Here is a 15,640-nt window from a genome sequence, read left to right on the forward strand (position 1 = left end):
ACCGTCGATCGAAGCGCGTCTAATTCATCGCGATCCCCCGTGTTATCGTCACTCCACACACTCGCCAGGGAGAGAGAGGGAGAGAGGAGAAAGCGCGTGCATACAACAAAGACAAAATTGCATCCAAGTTCGCTCAAGTTTGGAAGCGCCGCGATCGTCGAGCAGCGGCACGGCTTTGAGCTCGCCGAAAATTAACAACCGCGTTTTAACGCATGCAACAGAGCGGCGGAGATTCCTCGGTGAAATTCACCACTCCCCATTGGCCCGGCGATCGTCCGGCGAAAGAATTCACCGTGGTGACAAGGCCATATAATGCGCCGCTCTATCCGGCAAATTAAACTTCCCCCGAAGTATCGGCAACGCGGTTACGGAACTCGACGAGAATCGAGTTTTCTGACGTAACAACTAGCAGACCGCCGGATCCGGTAACGAGCGGGTCCTGCGGCCCGGTGGTGGCGGCGGCGGCGGCGGCCGCCGCTTTATCGAATTTGTATCGAGCGGAATTTCGCCCCCTGCGTCGCCTCCTCCCTTTCCACCTGCAACACGGACGCCTTGGTCAGGATTTGATCGCCGCTGCTGCTCCCCTCGCCCGCCCCTTCCAGTGCCGAGCCGGCGGCGTTTAACGGGGCTAATTGCGACGATTGCTCGCTGCAAATGGAAACGGTGCGGTTTTACCGCTGTTTGCCAGTTCGCATCGACCCGAGAAACGGCCGGTATGTTACGCGCAAGAGTGACGAGACGCAACGGCAACGTCGACACGAAACTACTGCATATTGGCAATAACGATTTATTGGCTGTTGCATAAAAAAATCGCATACATACGTTACACATGTTGTTATGTACCTATCTATAAATGGAGATGCAGTTTTTTTTACCGCGCCAGAGATGAAGATTCGACGCTATCATTATTTGTGTGTTGTGTGTGTGTGTTTGTATACAAAACAAATGGTTCTCGTATGCGCAATGATCAAATCAAAAGTTATAATAACGCTGTCGTTCTCTTTCTAGACGCATCTATTATACAATTAATTAATTACGCTCTTAGCGTGTATATATATGTTTGAAGACAAGCTACGCAATCAGTAAGTAACTATATCGTTAACGAGACGTTATATTTCCTCATACAATCCGGTCACGCATTTCACATAATCGATTTGCGCGTCTCACCTCCCCGTGATGGATAGAATTTAAAGATTGTACAATATAAATAATTTTCGAAATTTATACATTTTTACATGTTCATTAGCGTCCTGGAAACAGATTACTAAATTATATAGTAGCTACTATATAATATTGTACAAGTTACTTAATCATCACATTAAATTATCCATTGCAACTATTATTACACGAGGAACAATCGAGTGTGTGAATAATACGAGGCAATAAACGCAAAATAGATCCAATTGCTCGCATTTCCATCAGATCCCCTCATAGCTTACATCGCTAATACATCGTTGCGTCGCTCACGTTAAAGCGATATTACATTCGGTAAAAGTCACATCAGTCATCGTCCAGGTACTAGAGCGGGAAACAACACCTCTGCTGCAGCTTGACTTTCAATTCATCCACGGTGGACAGGACGTCGGCGGCTGATATGTTTGAGAGATTGGCACCTGATAATGCTGCACCGCTTGAGAAGGATGCTGCGGCCGTTGTTGGTGATGCGGCGGCGGCGGCGGCGGAGGGTTACAAATCGACTGCATCAACGGATGCGCGTTGTAAGGCGGCGGTTTCGACGTGTATGGTGGCATTTGATTGTACTCGACGTTTAACGGCTGCTCTAACACGGCGTTCTGAGTGGGGGACCGGTTACCGTCAGCGGGGCCTAAACACAGCAGCGCGTTCTTCAAGTGCGTTCAGTACGTCATTCTAATCGCGCATACAGGAAGGTCACGCTAATGTTGAATCTATAATTTCTCGTGTATGATGATAAGGGAATGGCTGACGTAACCGTGAAGGTCCGATTAAACGTAACGCGTTTAAAATTCAATGTATCGAGTAAAAATGGCGCGACTGTGACGCGTGATAATGAATCAAACGCTCACCTCTTGGCCTGATCTGAGGAGGTGGCATATTAATGGGAGGTAAGCCGGGACCGACTGCAGGATGTTCCCCCTCCCTCGGAATTGGCGGTGGTCTACCCCAAGGAACCCTCACATGATGATTCTGCCAAGGTGCCTGTGGCGAAGGCGGAGGCGGCAATGGAGGGCCGTTTCCAGGTCCAGGATGAACATTCCCGGACTCTCCAATTGCAGTCTGCTCATTTCCTACTTGTAAAATATGATGTACATTGCAATCGTATGAAAAGTTGGTTTTTTTTTCTATGTTATGGAGCATCCCGCGTGCCTCTGACATACCTGAAGCTAATCCTGCAGGCTTTTGCTCCAAGTTCCGTTTTTCACCTAAACGATTAAGACGAATGACATAAAGAGAAGGAAACGACAAGTCCTTATATAACTATGTAGATGTAACGTAATGATGGGATTTAACATGGCAAATTATGCGATGAAATATTGTAATGTAATAATAAACTTAAAAAAGAAAAAAGGAAACTCGCCGTTCAGCGGAACGTAATTAATCTTAATGTCGTCAATCGCAAGCATAAAGAATAGAAAAACAAATCTTTTCTGAATTTAGATGCGGATCTAACATTGCAAAGTAGTTTGTATATCCGTATTGTAAGAAAACCTCTCCCGGTCTTCATCTTCCGCTCGAGAGGATACTGTAGCGAGGGGAAGAAATTTAATTCTCTAAATTCGAGTCTATTCTTAAAGAACTAAATTAGATATTAGGACAATATTTCACGCCATTAACCATTGCCAAACTAGCAGAGCGATTTGGTAATCGCTATTAAATTCTGAAAGCAAGCAACGCAGTTTACACATTCTTGCGTAATATTAGGTGGTTACCACTTTTGTTTTTTATCAGTCCCATTAAGAATCTGAAGCCATACAGTTATTTGCTCTCTATCTGTAAAGTATAAACTTATTCATTAAAACTACATCTTTTTCTGCATCTATAAATTCCTTCCGTTACATAATCGCTCACACAGTTTCCATTACACAATTGTTCAGGTCACTGCAACAACAAAGACAAAAGACATCACTTCACTGATGATGTTATATAATACACAGATATTAGCATTTTTTCATATAAAATTCCAGACATCACTAATATTCGTATATTATTATCGATAAACATGTATCCGTTTAAATGCAACTCAGTCATCTCAGTCCTCTCCTGGATAGTATAGTCAGGCGGAGACGAAGTTTAACCTAAAGAATACGCAGGTCCAAGATATATTGAACTTAAAATGGTAACATTAAAAATATGTATGTAACATATCTTAAAACAGAATCCTAATAATAGTAAGCATGATTAATACTGGATAAACAAACACTGAAGTGGAAAATCACAGGTTACACTTGCATCTGAAAAATGCACATTTATATTTAATAAAAAAGACACTATAAAAAAAGAGAGAGAGAGAGCACCGAAATGAATGAATACTTTGCGACGCCTTCGCGACAGTATAATACGTGCAGTGCAGTTTTTATATCTGGGGAGGGTCTATATATAAAATAATAATAATAAATAAATTTAAAGATAACTGTCAAAGCATTTTCTATGCGGTGAGATTGCAATAATCCTTATTACTTTTTCTGGATGTCCATCTCCGCAGGTATCCTCAACAAATGCATAAAAAAGCGGTTTGCTAAGATGTAAATTAAAAAAGTCAAGGAAAGTTTGTATTATAATTACCAAAAAAGATTATTTACAATAATAATATACTACAGTCTAAGAGTATTAAGAAAACAATGCTAGATACCTATCTGAAATATATATGTATATATGTATATGTATATATATATATATATTTATTCTTCAAAGTTATTCTCTTCAAGACTTATATTAACACGAACAATGTCACGTCGTGTGTATTATACGGTAAAGAATATAAATTCACATATTATGCCAATATCAAAGTTGTATTCAAGAAGGAATCCGGGGTCTCTCTCCATAGATTAAACGGTTACGGTGTCAAAAGTCCCTCGAGAATACAATCTTTTTGCTGATGTAACGCATTTTTTTATAACATCCTATATTACGTTTCTGATTTCCAAAGGTATCCAGCACCTTTTCCGTGCTAAATACTCTTAGTTACAGACCTGGGTGTGTGGCTGGTATAAGCATCTTGTTTCGATCTCCATGTGGTAGACCCGCAGGTGTGGGTGATGGGCCATGTAAGACTTGCTGTTGTCGATCACCTTCTCTGCTTAAACAATGCAGGTGCGAATTATTAATTCCAAATTAAAGATTTCATCTGAGAGACATTTCACAAGCACTAAGACAAAAATCACCTGATGCGCACCCTTGGATACTTCTGAAATATGGAAAATATCTGGTTTTGCCAGATCACACAGTTAATGACGTCGACTTACGTTAGTAAGTGTTTTTACAAACGTAATTGTAATATCGTTATATCGAACATTACAATGTACGTTCAAATAATCTGTATGATTATTTTGCTGATGTTCGGCAAAAGTAGCAATTATATTGCCGCGACACGTCTCTTTTGGCTTATCACTTATGCTAAGAGAACATAAAATTAGTGATTCTGGCAAAAAAAATTGTACTTGAAGATTCCAACGATATGAAATCGTGGATAACATGAGGAAAATGCAAGTTTATTATTATCTTTACACTACACTTGCAAAGATAATAACATCGCTTTAATTAATTAAAAAAAAATATCTCTATATAACCATACAATTTACAGAAAAAATATTTTGCAAAAGAGCCAGATATATGTGCACACCTATGATGATTAAAACATTATCGAACGTTTATGAACAACATGGAAACTTCACATAGTCTTAACTTTCCATCGAATTAAACTATTTTCAAGGACTGAAAATAATTTATCGATATGGATATATCTGGATCTTGCAGCCAATGAATCATGTTCATAGTTAATGACTCTTATAAGATTTCTCAGGAAAAGTATAATGATACATATCTGTGAATATAAAACATCTATTATATTCATGAAATATCCAAACACTCTTTTGGTACCTCCGCTTTTATAGTAAAACAATATTACTGTAAAAGCAGAGTTTCTCCACTTTTTGTGGAATAATTAGTATAATGCCTTGTTAGGTAACGCGCAAAAGCAGCTTTCTGTAAGAAGACAGTTGGACACATTGGCTTACATTTTCTTCATGTAATTCTACAATCGTTTCTTTTTTCTTTATTAAATTTGCATTTGCTATGAATGAAGCATAAGCGATTCGAAGCAGTTGTTTCTTTATCGATAGTTCTCTTCGTACCGACAGGATTTTAATCCACGATTAAAATCATCGTTTGTGCGTTTATGTTATAGTAGCCTATAATTCTGGAAATTATCAGTAGCTTTTTTAGTAGACACCTAGTTAAAATTTTACACTTGATACACCTGCTTTATTCAAGCAAGCACACAAGTTTCCCTCACTCACAATCTACCAAGGTATAGCTCCTCTAAATGCGTGACGGCTATCGTAAAGTTACGTTAATTTATATGTTACAGCATATATCGGTTAAAATAACAGTACTTTCTTGGACTTACCCTGTGCCATGACGTTGTGCGGGTAGCGGTGCGCATTGATATGGTGGTGGCTCCTATGACGTGTATTCCAAAAAAGAAATAGAATTAAATAAATACCACAAAATTCCATTGCACATTTTTCGGCTCGCGAAAAATGCGATTTCCGCGAACGATACTCTACCTGACCTCCTTCAACGTCTGAAAACCTTCTTTTTACTCCGTGCGACTTCTGCTGCTCCGGAGAATCGGGCTTCTGCTCAAACTGCTGATGCGGTGGTTGCATCGTGTAGTGCACTTGCGTCGGCACATGCCCGTTCTGATACTGTATGTGCTGAGGATGATATTGTATTTGAGCTTGAACTTGCGGTGGAGGTACGTTATGAAGAGGTATATTCTGCGGCGGCATTTGCATCTATAAAATTGTTTTGTAAAACGAACATTGTGTATCTTTGTCGCCCCTTGCGAAGGGGCAATAACGATACCAAATAGTTAAACATCAGTATAAACGATATCAGAACTCTAACAATGTCGCGCAATACCTGCAATTGCCCTTGCGGTTGCGGTATTTGCTGCGGTTGCTGCGCCTGATAAAGCCACGGTGCGTTTTGCGGAGGCGGCGGTTGCGTCGGCGGCGGTACACTAGTAAGAATATTCATGGAATTCGGCATCTGGCCGATCGACGGTGGTGGCACGATCTGCGGAGGTGGTACTGGCTGCGGCAATGGCCCTTGCTCCACCGGGCCCTCCTGCTGATGCTGAATCTCACCGCCGGGTGGGAGCGGAGGTTGCGGGTGATGCTGCGGGGACTGAGCGTTGGGAACTAGGAAGGTTTGCGCTGACGGAGGAGGTACTTGCAGGTGGAACGGTGGAGCGTGACCCTCGAATTGCGGCGGTATTATATGCTGAGCGACAGCTTGAGATTGCTCGTGATTCTGTTGCAGCTGAGGTGGAACAATGTGCTCGCCAGGTTGCAGGACGAACTGCGTTTGCGATTGTGATGCGGGTGCCTGTACCTGCTGATATTGTATCTGATAAGTTTGCGGCACGGGAGGAGGCGGTTGATTCGGCGGGAAGTTTGGCGGCGGAAAGTGAAGATGTAGCAATGGTGGTGGCGGCTGCTGTGTTATATTGAGCGGCGCTGCGGGTGGAGGAGGTTGTTGCAAGTTGACATTAACAGTTTCGATGATGCCTTGCGATGGTGTGGCTGGCCTCTGTACGTTCGGCTGGGTATAAACGTACGACACCGCCCCGCTCGCCGGCGCGCTGCTACTCGTTATGAAACTCTGTTGCGCAGGACTCTGCGGTGGTGGCTGGCTCATGACATACATCTGTGCCACAGGCTGCGGCGAAGATTGCGACCCTGGTTGAATCCCTTGGATTTGCAGTGGCTGACCAGGATGTATCTGATACTGAACTTGACTTACTGTTGACGGAGGACCAATTAACTGTACTTGCCCAACTGGTGGTGGTGGCATGAAAGTCTGTATCTCCTTTAATTAGAACATTCATTTATGTCACGTCATTAATTTCCACTAAACAACTTTATGCAATGACAAAGTGCCTAATTTGAGTTTAATTACACACCTGAGCTTGCGGAGGTGGAACTAATGGTCCAGTGTGAGGTGGTATATATACCCCTGGAGGTGGGACTGATACACCAGGACCTGGAGTACCAGCTACAGTAGCAGTAAGAATTGTTGCCGGTAATGTTACAACATTACTTTGTGGATGCTGTATAATATCTGTTAAATAAATATTAACATTATATTTCAAATAATCTATGATTAACGATATATAATTCCTATAATATATATTATACCTTGATGTTGTATTGTGACCATATTGGGCTGGGCCAAGGTACCAATGTTCATAGTTTGAAATTGGGCTATAAATTAGAGAAAGATTATATCATTTATAATTATATTATATATAAGTAGCTAATTTGTATGTAAATTACATACTTTGTTGTATTTGTGATTGTTCCATAACTTGCTGAGGTTGTACCGGTGGCGGTTGTTGCTGGATATAAGTTTGTAATTCAGATTGTATTGTTTGTATCAAGTTGATAGCCAATTGTTTTGCATTTTGTAATGCTTCTGGTTTTGGATGTCTAAACAAAAATAATATTTTACAAACTATGCGACTTATTTGTTTTATTAATGAGTAGTCTAAAATTTTAGACATTCTTACTCTATGTACAAATGGAGCGGTTCTGGAGATTCTGCCCCTAAAACTGGGTCAACAAATTGAGATCCTCTACCTCTTAAAGTGACATTTGCACCGGTTTCACCTCTAATATACATTAAATTTGCATCACCAATACCCAATATACGTCCACGTAAATCAAAACCTTGTGGTGCATTCTCAATACCAACACAAATTTTTTCCTATAAATTCGCATAAACATGTTACTGAATATTACTATATGAAATAATTTTACAAATGCAAATTAAATAAGACAAAAATATTACCACAGTTGTAACTCCGGAATGTAAACTCATAAGAGGTGGTGGAGCATTTGTAAACCTGCTTGGTCTATTTAAAGAACTTTGGTGTTCTGTTTTGATAATTTCATTGATCTTTTGTATTGCCACTGTTAAATAAAAGATTTACTAAAGATATATCTTAACAAAAATAATTAAGATAGGAAAATTATATAATACATACAATCAACATTGTGTTTTGTATGTCCTTGTATATAAAGGTACAACGGTCTTTCATTTGGACATCGAAGCTTTTCTTGCTCTGTCATAAAACGCCCGCGTGTTGATACAGTTGCTCCTAAATTACCATAATATAGCAATAATAGAATATTAATAGATATATACAAAAAATAACAACTTGGATGATATATATTACGATGAATTTAACTGTACCTGAAAATGAATTAATTTCATCTTGTATATAACCTTTGGTAAGTAAGGTTCTAGCACTAGGTGGAGTTTCATTGATCTCAAACTCCCATGTATATGTTTCTCCATTCTTAAATGCTGTATTTGATGCTGCTATCTAATCGTGTAAGATATCACATGAATATTAAAAAAGGAAACAAAAATTCATCTACAAGCAAAATAATTGTAATTACAGATATATGACATAAACATACCTTATTGTTGGAATCAGAACCTCTTAATTTTCCTTTAGCCATAGAGATAAAACGTGTATTACAGTGACTAATATAACAATTTTCATGACTACAACATTCTCCCAAGCTGTAAAGTCATATTAGAAATGGTTCGTGAAAATAATAAAAGTGGCATGAAAGATTCTGCTAAAACGTGTCACATAGTTCCATCAAACATACAAGTTCACACAAGTCATTGGAATGATAGGTTATACTTTGAAGTAAGAACTCACCATTCAAATATATTTTATAAAAATCAAAGCTACTCTCTTTCTCTCTCTTTCTCTTGTACTTTTGATATTTAAATTACATTAAAGTGCACAACAACCATATATTTTTCCCTATAAACAGTTACAAACGTTGCTTATAAAATAAGGAAAAATATGTGAAATTTCTTGCAAATTGTTCACTCAGCGAATCGTGACTAATCCACTACTCAACATTACCACTGTTGCGCACTACAACCAATTGCAGATACTGCGCTTAACAGCGACATCTATGTCGTTACCATAACCAAAACTGAAATAGTAGCGACACATAGCGAAGATTTCTGAACTAATAAAAGCAACGAGTAACCTATCTCTAGTCATTGTTCATCATGGTTTCTGATTGTTGATGATGATCGTTTGTTGTGGGTAATTTTATTATGATTGACTGATCAGTTTCCTCAAATAGTACCGCAAATTGACTAAACATTATAGAAAAATGACGTTATATCACTTCGGAAACTGTTTAGCTTTAGTATATGTACCTTATCACTTAACTTATAAATATTCCGGTCTGTAAGTATATCAAGAATTTGATTTTAACCTAAATTAAACAGTGTAAAAAGTAAAGTAAATTGATTTCAGATCAGAATATGGTGCATTTTGGAAATGCATTCAAGCAAGTGGAATTTATATTTTTACACAGCTTGTAAAAATGCTGGCTCTTGCCACATTTTTCCCAACAGCTGACAATGTTGGAGAAGAAGGTTTTAATGTCTTTGGAGTATATATTATTAAATATTCATCATCACAAAATTATACTGATATTTTAATAAATTGAGAAATATGTTTCCAGGAATTTTTAAAGTCTTCCATTGACTTAGCAGACTTGATAGGATTTTTGCTGGTATTAAATAGTATTCCAGGTAAAGGTTATACCAAAGTTTTAACCGTTGGTATAGGATGGGCAGGAGCAGAAGGATTACTTACAAGATTCCTGTTACTTTGGGTTGATGCACGTGATACAGAATTTGATTGGAAATATATTCAAAAGAGTCTTGAATCAAGTATCAACTTGGTAAGAGTTTATTGTTCATATTTGATACATAGAAATTAAAGACAACTTTCATGTCACATGAAATTCACTAGGGAAAATTCATGAAATTTATGTCACATTTTCCTGACAGGTACAACATATAACAACTGCAACATTGGTTTGGTTATGGTCCAGACATGATTTACGACGTAGTTTAGTTCCTATAGTAATTGGTATGCTTCTACTGACAGTATATAGGTCGCTTGTGTTTGACTTCCTTTCATCACTTTTATTAGCTGGTCCATGGTTCACACTCATTATTAAGGCAGTTACCACTTTCTTCATGAATATAATGACATTACATATTTATGCAGGTGTTGCAGATTCAATTGGAATTTTCTGAATAATATGTACAAATTAATTATGAAACATGTTAAAATTTCTCATTCCATTCTCCCATAATATATTATGTACATTGTACAATAAATACTTTTATGTGTTTGTTATATTTTGTGGTCTATCTTTTCTATTTTACCATACAAATTTCATCATCTAGTAAACAAAGAACAGTAAATTGGCATCTTAAAATATTAATTTTATATATTAGATAATATAATCTTTTCAAATATTGTACAAATGTTTTTGAAATATTGAATTTGTAGGATTGTTCGCAACTATGTTAATACAATGTCAAAAATTACATATTAGAGAATATTATGCATTATTAAATATTATCGCATACTTAAATATTATTGTAAAAATGTTCTATTAATAATTGTGCTTTCATTAGGCACATATACCAGGTGTGTCGGTAATTCGTTTCCGGTTTTTTCGCTAAAGAAAACACGTTATTTACAATGGATAGTTAAAATATATTTATTCAAAGTATTGGCCATTTGATTCTATACATTTTGCCTATTTCTCAGGCAATTTATGGATGCCATTCCAAAAGAACTGTTCCTCCTTTGAGCTAAACCATTCATCGAGCCATTTTTTAACTTCTTCGAAATCGGCGAAGTACTACTCTGCAAGCGCGTGCCCCATCGATGCGAAAAGTTGGTAGTTGGATGGAGCCAGGTCTGGAGAGTACGGCGGATGCGATAAAACTTCCCATCCAAGTGACTTCAACACTTCTTTGACTGGTTTTGCTGTATGAGACGGCGCGTTGTCACGCTGCAAAATCACCTTATCATGCCTTTGAGCGTATTGTGGACGTTTTTCGATCAATGCACAGTTCAAATTGATTATTTGTTGTTGGTAGCGATCAATATTAACTGTTTCTCCAGGTTTCAACAGTTCATAATATACGACACCAACCTGGTCCCACCAGCCACAGAGCATGGTCTTGCGACCAAAGCGATTTGGCCTTGCAGTCGATGGGCCGCCTTCGCCAGGTGATAACCATGATTCTTTTCGCTTGGGATTTTCGAAATAAATCCATTTTTCATCACCCGTTACTATTCGATGCAGAAAAGGCTTCCTTTCATACCTTCGAAGCAGCATTTCACTGACGATTTTTCGATTTTCCAATTGCCTGTCATTCAATTCATATGGCACCCAACTTCCCATCTTTTGGATATTTCCCATCGCTTGTAATCGTTCACAAATTGCTACTCAGGCCTGTTAGCCTGGGCAATGTTTCTATTAGGAATATACATATATATATAGAAGAATTTACGTATTGGTGCCCACGGTCGGGAGGGGCAAATTGTCCCCCGACAATAAAGTATTTAACTAAGGTACCTGGCCTATGCCTGAAATAATTCTGTATTTATTCCGGGGGGCATGCCCCTCGGGGAACATTTATTGTCTAAATAAAAGTATTCGAAGATTAAAGTTTTCCAACCTTTCTCCGTTGATATCTCCGCTTCTACTAGGAGTAGAGAGTCGTGATTGTAGCCGAAAATGTAGGGTTTTGAAAGGGCTTTAATTTGGTACCTGTCCGAAGCCTGTATCTCTAACCGTTTAGGAGATATCGAAGATTAAAGTTTTCCAAGCTTTCTCCTTTGATATCTCCGCTTCTACAGGGAGTAGAGAGTCGTCACTTACGGCAAAATGTAGGGTTTTGAGAGGACTTTAATTTGGTGCCAGAACCAGGCCTGTATCTCTAACCGTTTAGGAGATATCGAAGGTTAAAGTTTTCCAAGCTTTCTCCGTTGATATCTCCGCTTCTACTGGGAGTAGAGAGTCGTCACTTACGGCAAAATGTAGGGTTTTGAGAGGACTTTAATTTGGTGCCAGAACCAGGCCTGTATCTCTAACCGTTTAGGAGATATCGAAGGTTAAAGTTTTCCAAGCTTTCTCCGTTGATATCTCCGCTTCTACTGGGAGTAGAGAGTCGTCACTTACGGCAAAATGTAGGGTTTTGAGAGGACTTTAATTTGGTGCCAGAACCAGGCCTGTATCTCTAACCGTTTAGGAGATATCGAAGGTTAAAGATTTTCAAGCTTTCTCCGTTGATATCTCCGCTTCTACTGGGAGTAGAGAGTCGTCACTTAAGGCAAAATGTAGGGTTTTGAGAGGACTTTAATTTGGTGCCAGAACCAGGCCTGTATCTCTAACCGTTTAGGAGATATCGAAGGTTAAAGTTTTCCAAGCTTTCTCCTTTGATATCTCCGCTTCTACTGGGAGTAGAGAGTCGTCACTTACGGCAAAATGTAGGGTTTTGAGAGGACTTTAATTTGGTGCCAGAACCAGGCCTGTATCTCTAACCGTTTAGGAGATATCGAAGGTTAAAGTTTTCCAAGTTTTCTCCGTCGATATCTCCGCTTCTACTGGGAGTAGAGAGTCGTCACTTACGGCAAAATGTAGGGTTTTGAGAGGACTTTAATTTGGTGCCAGAACCAGGCCTGTTCCTCTAACCGTTTAGGAGATATCGAAGGTTAAAGTTTTCCAAGCTTTCTCCATTGATATCTCCGCTTCTACTGGGAGTAGAGAGTCGTCACTTACGGCAAAATGTAGGGTTTTGAGAGGACTTTAATTTGGTGCCAGAACCAGGCCTGTATCTCGAACCGTTTAGGAGATATCGAAGGTTAAAGTTTTCCAACCTTTCTCCGTCGATATCTCCGCTTCTACTGGGAGTAGAGAGTCGTCCATGTAGTGCAAAATGTAGGGTTTTGAAAGGGCTTTAATTTGGTACCTGTCCGAAGCCTGTATCTCTAACCGTTTAGGAGATATCGAAGGTTAAAGTTTTCCAACCTTTCTCCGTCGATATCCAGTCTTCATCCGTCAATATCTCCGCTTCTACTGGGAGTAGAGAGTCGTCCATGTAGTCCAAAATGTAGGGTTTTGAAAGGGCTTTAATTTGGTACCTGTCCGAAGCCTGTATCTCTAACCGTTTAGGAGATATCGAAGGTTAAAGTTTTCCAACCTTTCTCCGTCGATATCTCCGCTTCTACTGGGAGTAGAGAGTCGTCCATGTAGTCCAAAATGTAGGGTTTTGAAAGGGCTTTAATTTGGTACCTGTCCGAAGCCTGTATCTCTAACCGTTTAGGAGATATCGAAGGTTAAAGTTTTCTAACCTTTCTCCGTCGATATCCAGCCTTCATCCGTCGATATCTCCGCTTCTATTGGGAGTAGAGGGTCGTCATTGTAGTCCAAAATGTAGGGTTTTGAAAGGGCTTTAATTTGGTACCTGTCCGAAGCCTGTATCTCTAACCGTTTAGGAGATATCGAAGGTTAAAGTTTTCTAACATTTCTCCGTCGATATCCAGCCTTCATCCGTCGATATCTCCGCTTCTATTGGGAGTAGAGGGTCGTCATTGTAGTCCAAAATGTAGGGTTTTGAAAGGGCTTTAATTTGGTACCTGTCCGAAGCCTGTATCTCTAACCGTTTAGGAGATATCGAAGGTTAAAGTTTTCTAACCTTTCTCCGTCGATATCCAGCCTTCACCCGTCGATATCTCCGCTTCTATTGGGAGTAGAGGGTCGTCATTGTAGTCCAAAATGTAGGGTTTTGAAAGGGCTTTAATTTGGTACCTGTCCGAAGCCTGTATCTCTAACCGTTTAGGAGATATCGAAGGTTAAAGTTTTCTAACCTTTCTCCGTCGATATCCAGCCTTCATCCGTCGATATCTCCGCTTCTATTGGGAGTAGAGGGTCGTCATTGTAGTCCAAAATGTAGGGTTTTGAAAGGGCTTTAATTTGGTACCTGTCCGAAGCCTGTATCTCTAACCGTTTAGGAGATATCGAAGGTTAAAGTTTTCTAACCTTTCTCCGTCGATATCCAGCCTTCATCCGTCGATATCTCCGCTTCTATTGGGAGTAGAGGGTCGTCATTGTAGTCCAAAATGTAGGGTTTTGAAAGGGCTTTAATTTGGTACCTGTCCGAAGCCTGTATCTCTAACCGTTTAGAAGATATCGAAGGTTAAAGTTTTCCAACCTTTCTCCGTCGATATCTCCGCTTCTACTGGGAGTAGAGAGTCGTCCATGTAGTCCAAAATGTAGGGTTTTGAAAGGGCTTTAATTTGGTACCTGTCCGAAGCCTGTATCTCTAACCGTTTAGGAGATATCGAAGGTTAAAGTTTTCTAACCTTTCTCCGTCGATATCCAGCCTTCATTCGTCGATATCTCCGCTTCTATTGGGAGTAGAGGGTCGTCCATGTAGTCCAAAATGTAGGGTTTTGAAAGGGCTTTAATTTGGTACCTGTCCGAAGCCTGTATCTCTAACCGTTTAGGAGATATCGAAGGTTAAAGTTTTCCAACCTTTCTCCGTCGATATCCTTCCGGTTCTTCCTATTGGGAGTAGAGGTCGTCCATGTAGTCCAAAATGTAGGGTTTTGAAAGGGCTTTAATTTGGTACCTGTCCGAAGCCTGTATCTCTAAACCGTTTAGGAGATATCGAAGGTTAAAGTTTTCCAACCTTTCTCCGTCGATATCCAGCCTTCATCGTCCCCCCCCCGCGGGAAAAGGAGAGAAATAAATAAATTAAATTAAGAACTAAAACACAATGATATTATTGCTTAGAAAATTTTCGAGTCGTTGGACAGTCCTCAGTTCAGAGATTAAAAATTCTTAAAGAATTTTTTAAGATTCATTGCTGCAGTTCAACACCATAGGGAAGTTAGATTTTCTGACAAGAATAGATCGATTGCTGTGCAATCTCCTCTAACCCGTTTAAGGAAAAAGGATAAATCGAAGTTTAGAAGTTTCCCCAGTCGCTTATTGTCCGTCATTAGTCCAGCCCTTCCTCCGTCGAATATCTCCGCTTCTCTGGGAGTAGAGAGTCGTCCATATGTAGTCGAAAATGTAGGGTTTTGAAAGAGGGTTTAAATTTATTTGGTCCCAGAACCAGGCCTGTATCTCTAACCGTTAAGGAGATATCGAAGGTTTAAAGTTTCCACTTTCTCCGTCGATATCCAGCTTCCTCGTCGTATATCCCGCTTCTACTGGGAGAGAGAGTCGTCCATTAGTCGAAATGTAGGGTTTTGAAAGGACTTTAATTTGGTGCCAGACCAGGCCTGTATTCTAACCGTTTAGGAGATATCGAAGGAAAGTTTCCAACATTTCTCCGTTGATATCTCGCTTCTACTGGGAGTAGAGAGTCGTCACTTACGGCAAAATGTAGGGTTTTGAAGAGGATTTAATTTGTGCCAGAACCAGGCTGTATCTCTAACCGTTTAGGAGATATCGAAGGTTAAAGTTTTTCAAGCTTTCTCGCGTTGATATCTCCGCTTCTACTGGGAGTAGAG

The 15,640-nt window shown here is 39.6% G+C and overlaps 2 protein-coding genes across 6 annotated transcripts; one reads left to right on the forward strand and one right to left on the reverse strand.

Moving 5' to 3' along the window:
- Positions 1 to 771: 771 nt before the first annotated feature.
- Positions 772 to 9,133, reverse strand: LOC105181409 (extensin). Of its 5 annotated transcripts, none has more exons than XM_011138154.3 (16): positions 8,942 to 8,959; positions 8,691 to 8,796; positions 8,461 to 8,593; positions 8,252 to 8,365; positions 8,059 to 8,177; positions 7,775 to 7,971; positions 7,546 to 7,694; positions 7,404 to 7,469; positions 7,169 to 7,326; positions 6,124 to 7,074; positions 5,766 to 5,996; positions 5,606 to 5,658; positions 4,170 to 4,273; positions 2,358 to 2,402; positions 2,046 to 2,270; positions 772 to 1,825 (listed from the first exon to the last, which is right to left on the reverse strand). In XM_011138154.3, the coding sequence occupies exons 2-16, from the start codon at positions 8,730 to 8,732 to the stop codon at positions 1,557 to 1,559; spliced, it is 2,856 nt and encodes a 951-aa protein (XP_011136456.1). In that variant the 5' UTR covers positions 8,733 to 8,796; positions 8,942 to 8,959; the 3' UTR covers positions 772 to 1,556. The 5 variants fall into 5 exon arrangements, with proteins under 5 accessions (XP_011136456.1, XP_019696124.1, XP_011136455.1 ...); XM_019840565.2 differs by having other exon boundaries at positions 8,056 to 8,177; XM_011138153.3 differs by having other exon boundaries at positions 2,046 to 2,267; positions 8,056 to 8,177; positions 8,942 to 8,957.
- A 158-nt stretch (positions 9,134 to 9,291) lies between these two features.
- LOC105181410 (transmembrane protein 147) lies at positions 9,292 to 10,458 on the forward strand. Its single transcript, XM_011138161.3, has 4 exons — positions 9,292 to 9,490; positions 9,560 to 9,698; positions 9,771 to 9,992; positions 10,102 to 10,458. The coding sequence occupies exons 1-4, from the start codon at positions 9,414 to 9,416 to the stop codon at positions 10,351 to 10,353; spliced, it is 690 nt and encodes a 229-aa protein (XP_011136463.2). The 5' UTR covers positions 9,292 to 9,413; the 3' UTR covers positions 10,354 to 10,458.
- The last annotated feature ends 5,182 nt before the right edge of the window (positions 10,459 to 15,640 follow it).

The sequence above is a fragment of the Harpegnathos saltator genome, unplaced genomic scaffold (genome assembly GCF_003227715.2).
Source record: "Harpegnathos saltator strain DR-91 unplaced genomic scaffold, Hsal_v8.6 scaffold2, whole genome shotgun sequence".
NCBI classification, from domain to species: domain Eukaryota; kingdom Metazoa; phylum Arthropoda; class Insecta; order Hymenoptera; family Formicidae; genus Harpegnathos; species Harpegnathos saltator.

What these genes read in the sequence shown, in the direction of transcription:
- LOC105181409 (XM_019840565.2), bottom strand. Translation starts at nt 8,732, where the DNA reads ATGGCTAAAGGAAAATTAAGAGGTTCTGATTCCAACAATAAG. An exon ending in CCGCTCCATTTGTACATAGA is followed by an intron (nt 7,695 to 7,774) that starts GTAAGAATGTCT and finishes ATTTTTGTTTAG; the next exon opens with ACATCCAAAACCAGAAGCAT. An exon ending in AACCGCAAGGGCAATTGCAG is followed by an intron (nt 5,997 to 6,123) that starts GTATTGCGCGAC and finishes ACAATTTTATAG; the next exon opens with ATGCAAATGCCGCCGCAGAA.
- LOC105181410 (XM_011138161.3), top strand. Translation starts at nt 9,414, where the DNA reads ATGACGTTATATCACTTCGGAAACTGTTTAGCTTTAGTATATGTACCT. An exon ending in AAGGTTTTAATGTCTTTGGA is followed by an intron (nt 9,699 to 9,770) that starts GTATATATTATT and finishes ATATGTTTCCAG; the next exon opens with GAATTTTTAAAGTCTTCCAT. An exon ending in TTGAATCAAGTATCAACTTG is followed by an intron (nt 9,993 to 10,101) that starts GTAAGAGTTTAT and finishes TTTTCCTGACAG; the next exon opens with GTACAACATATAACAACTGC.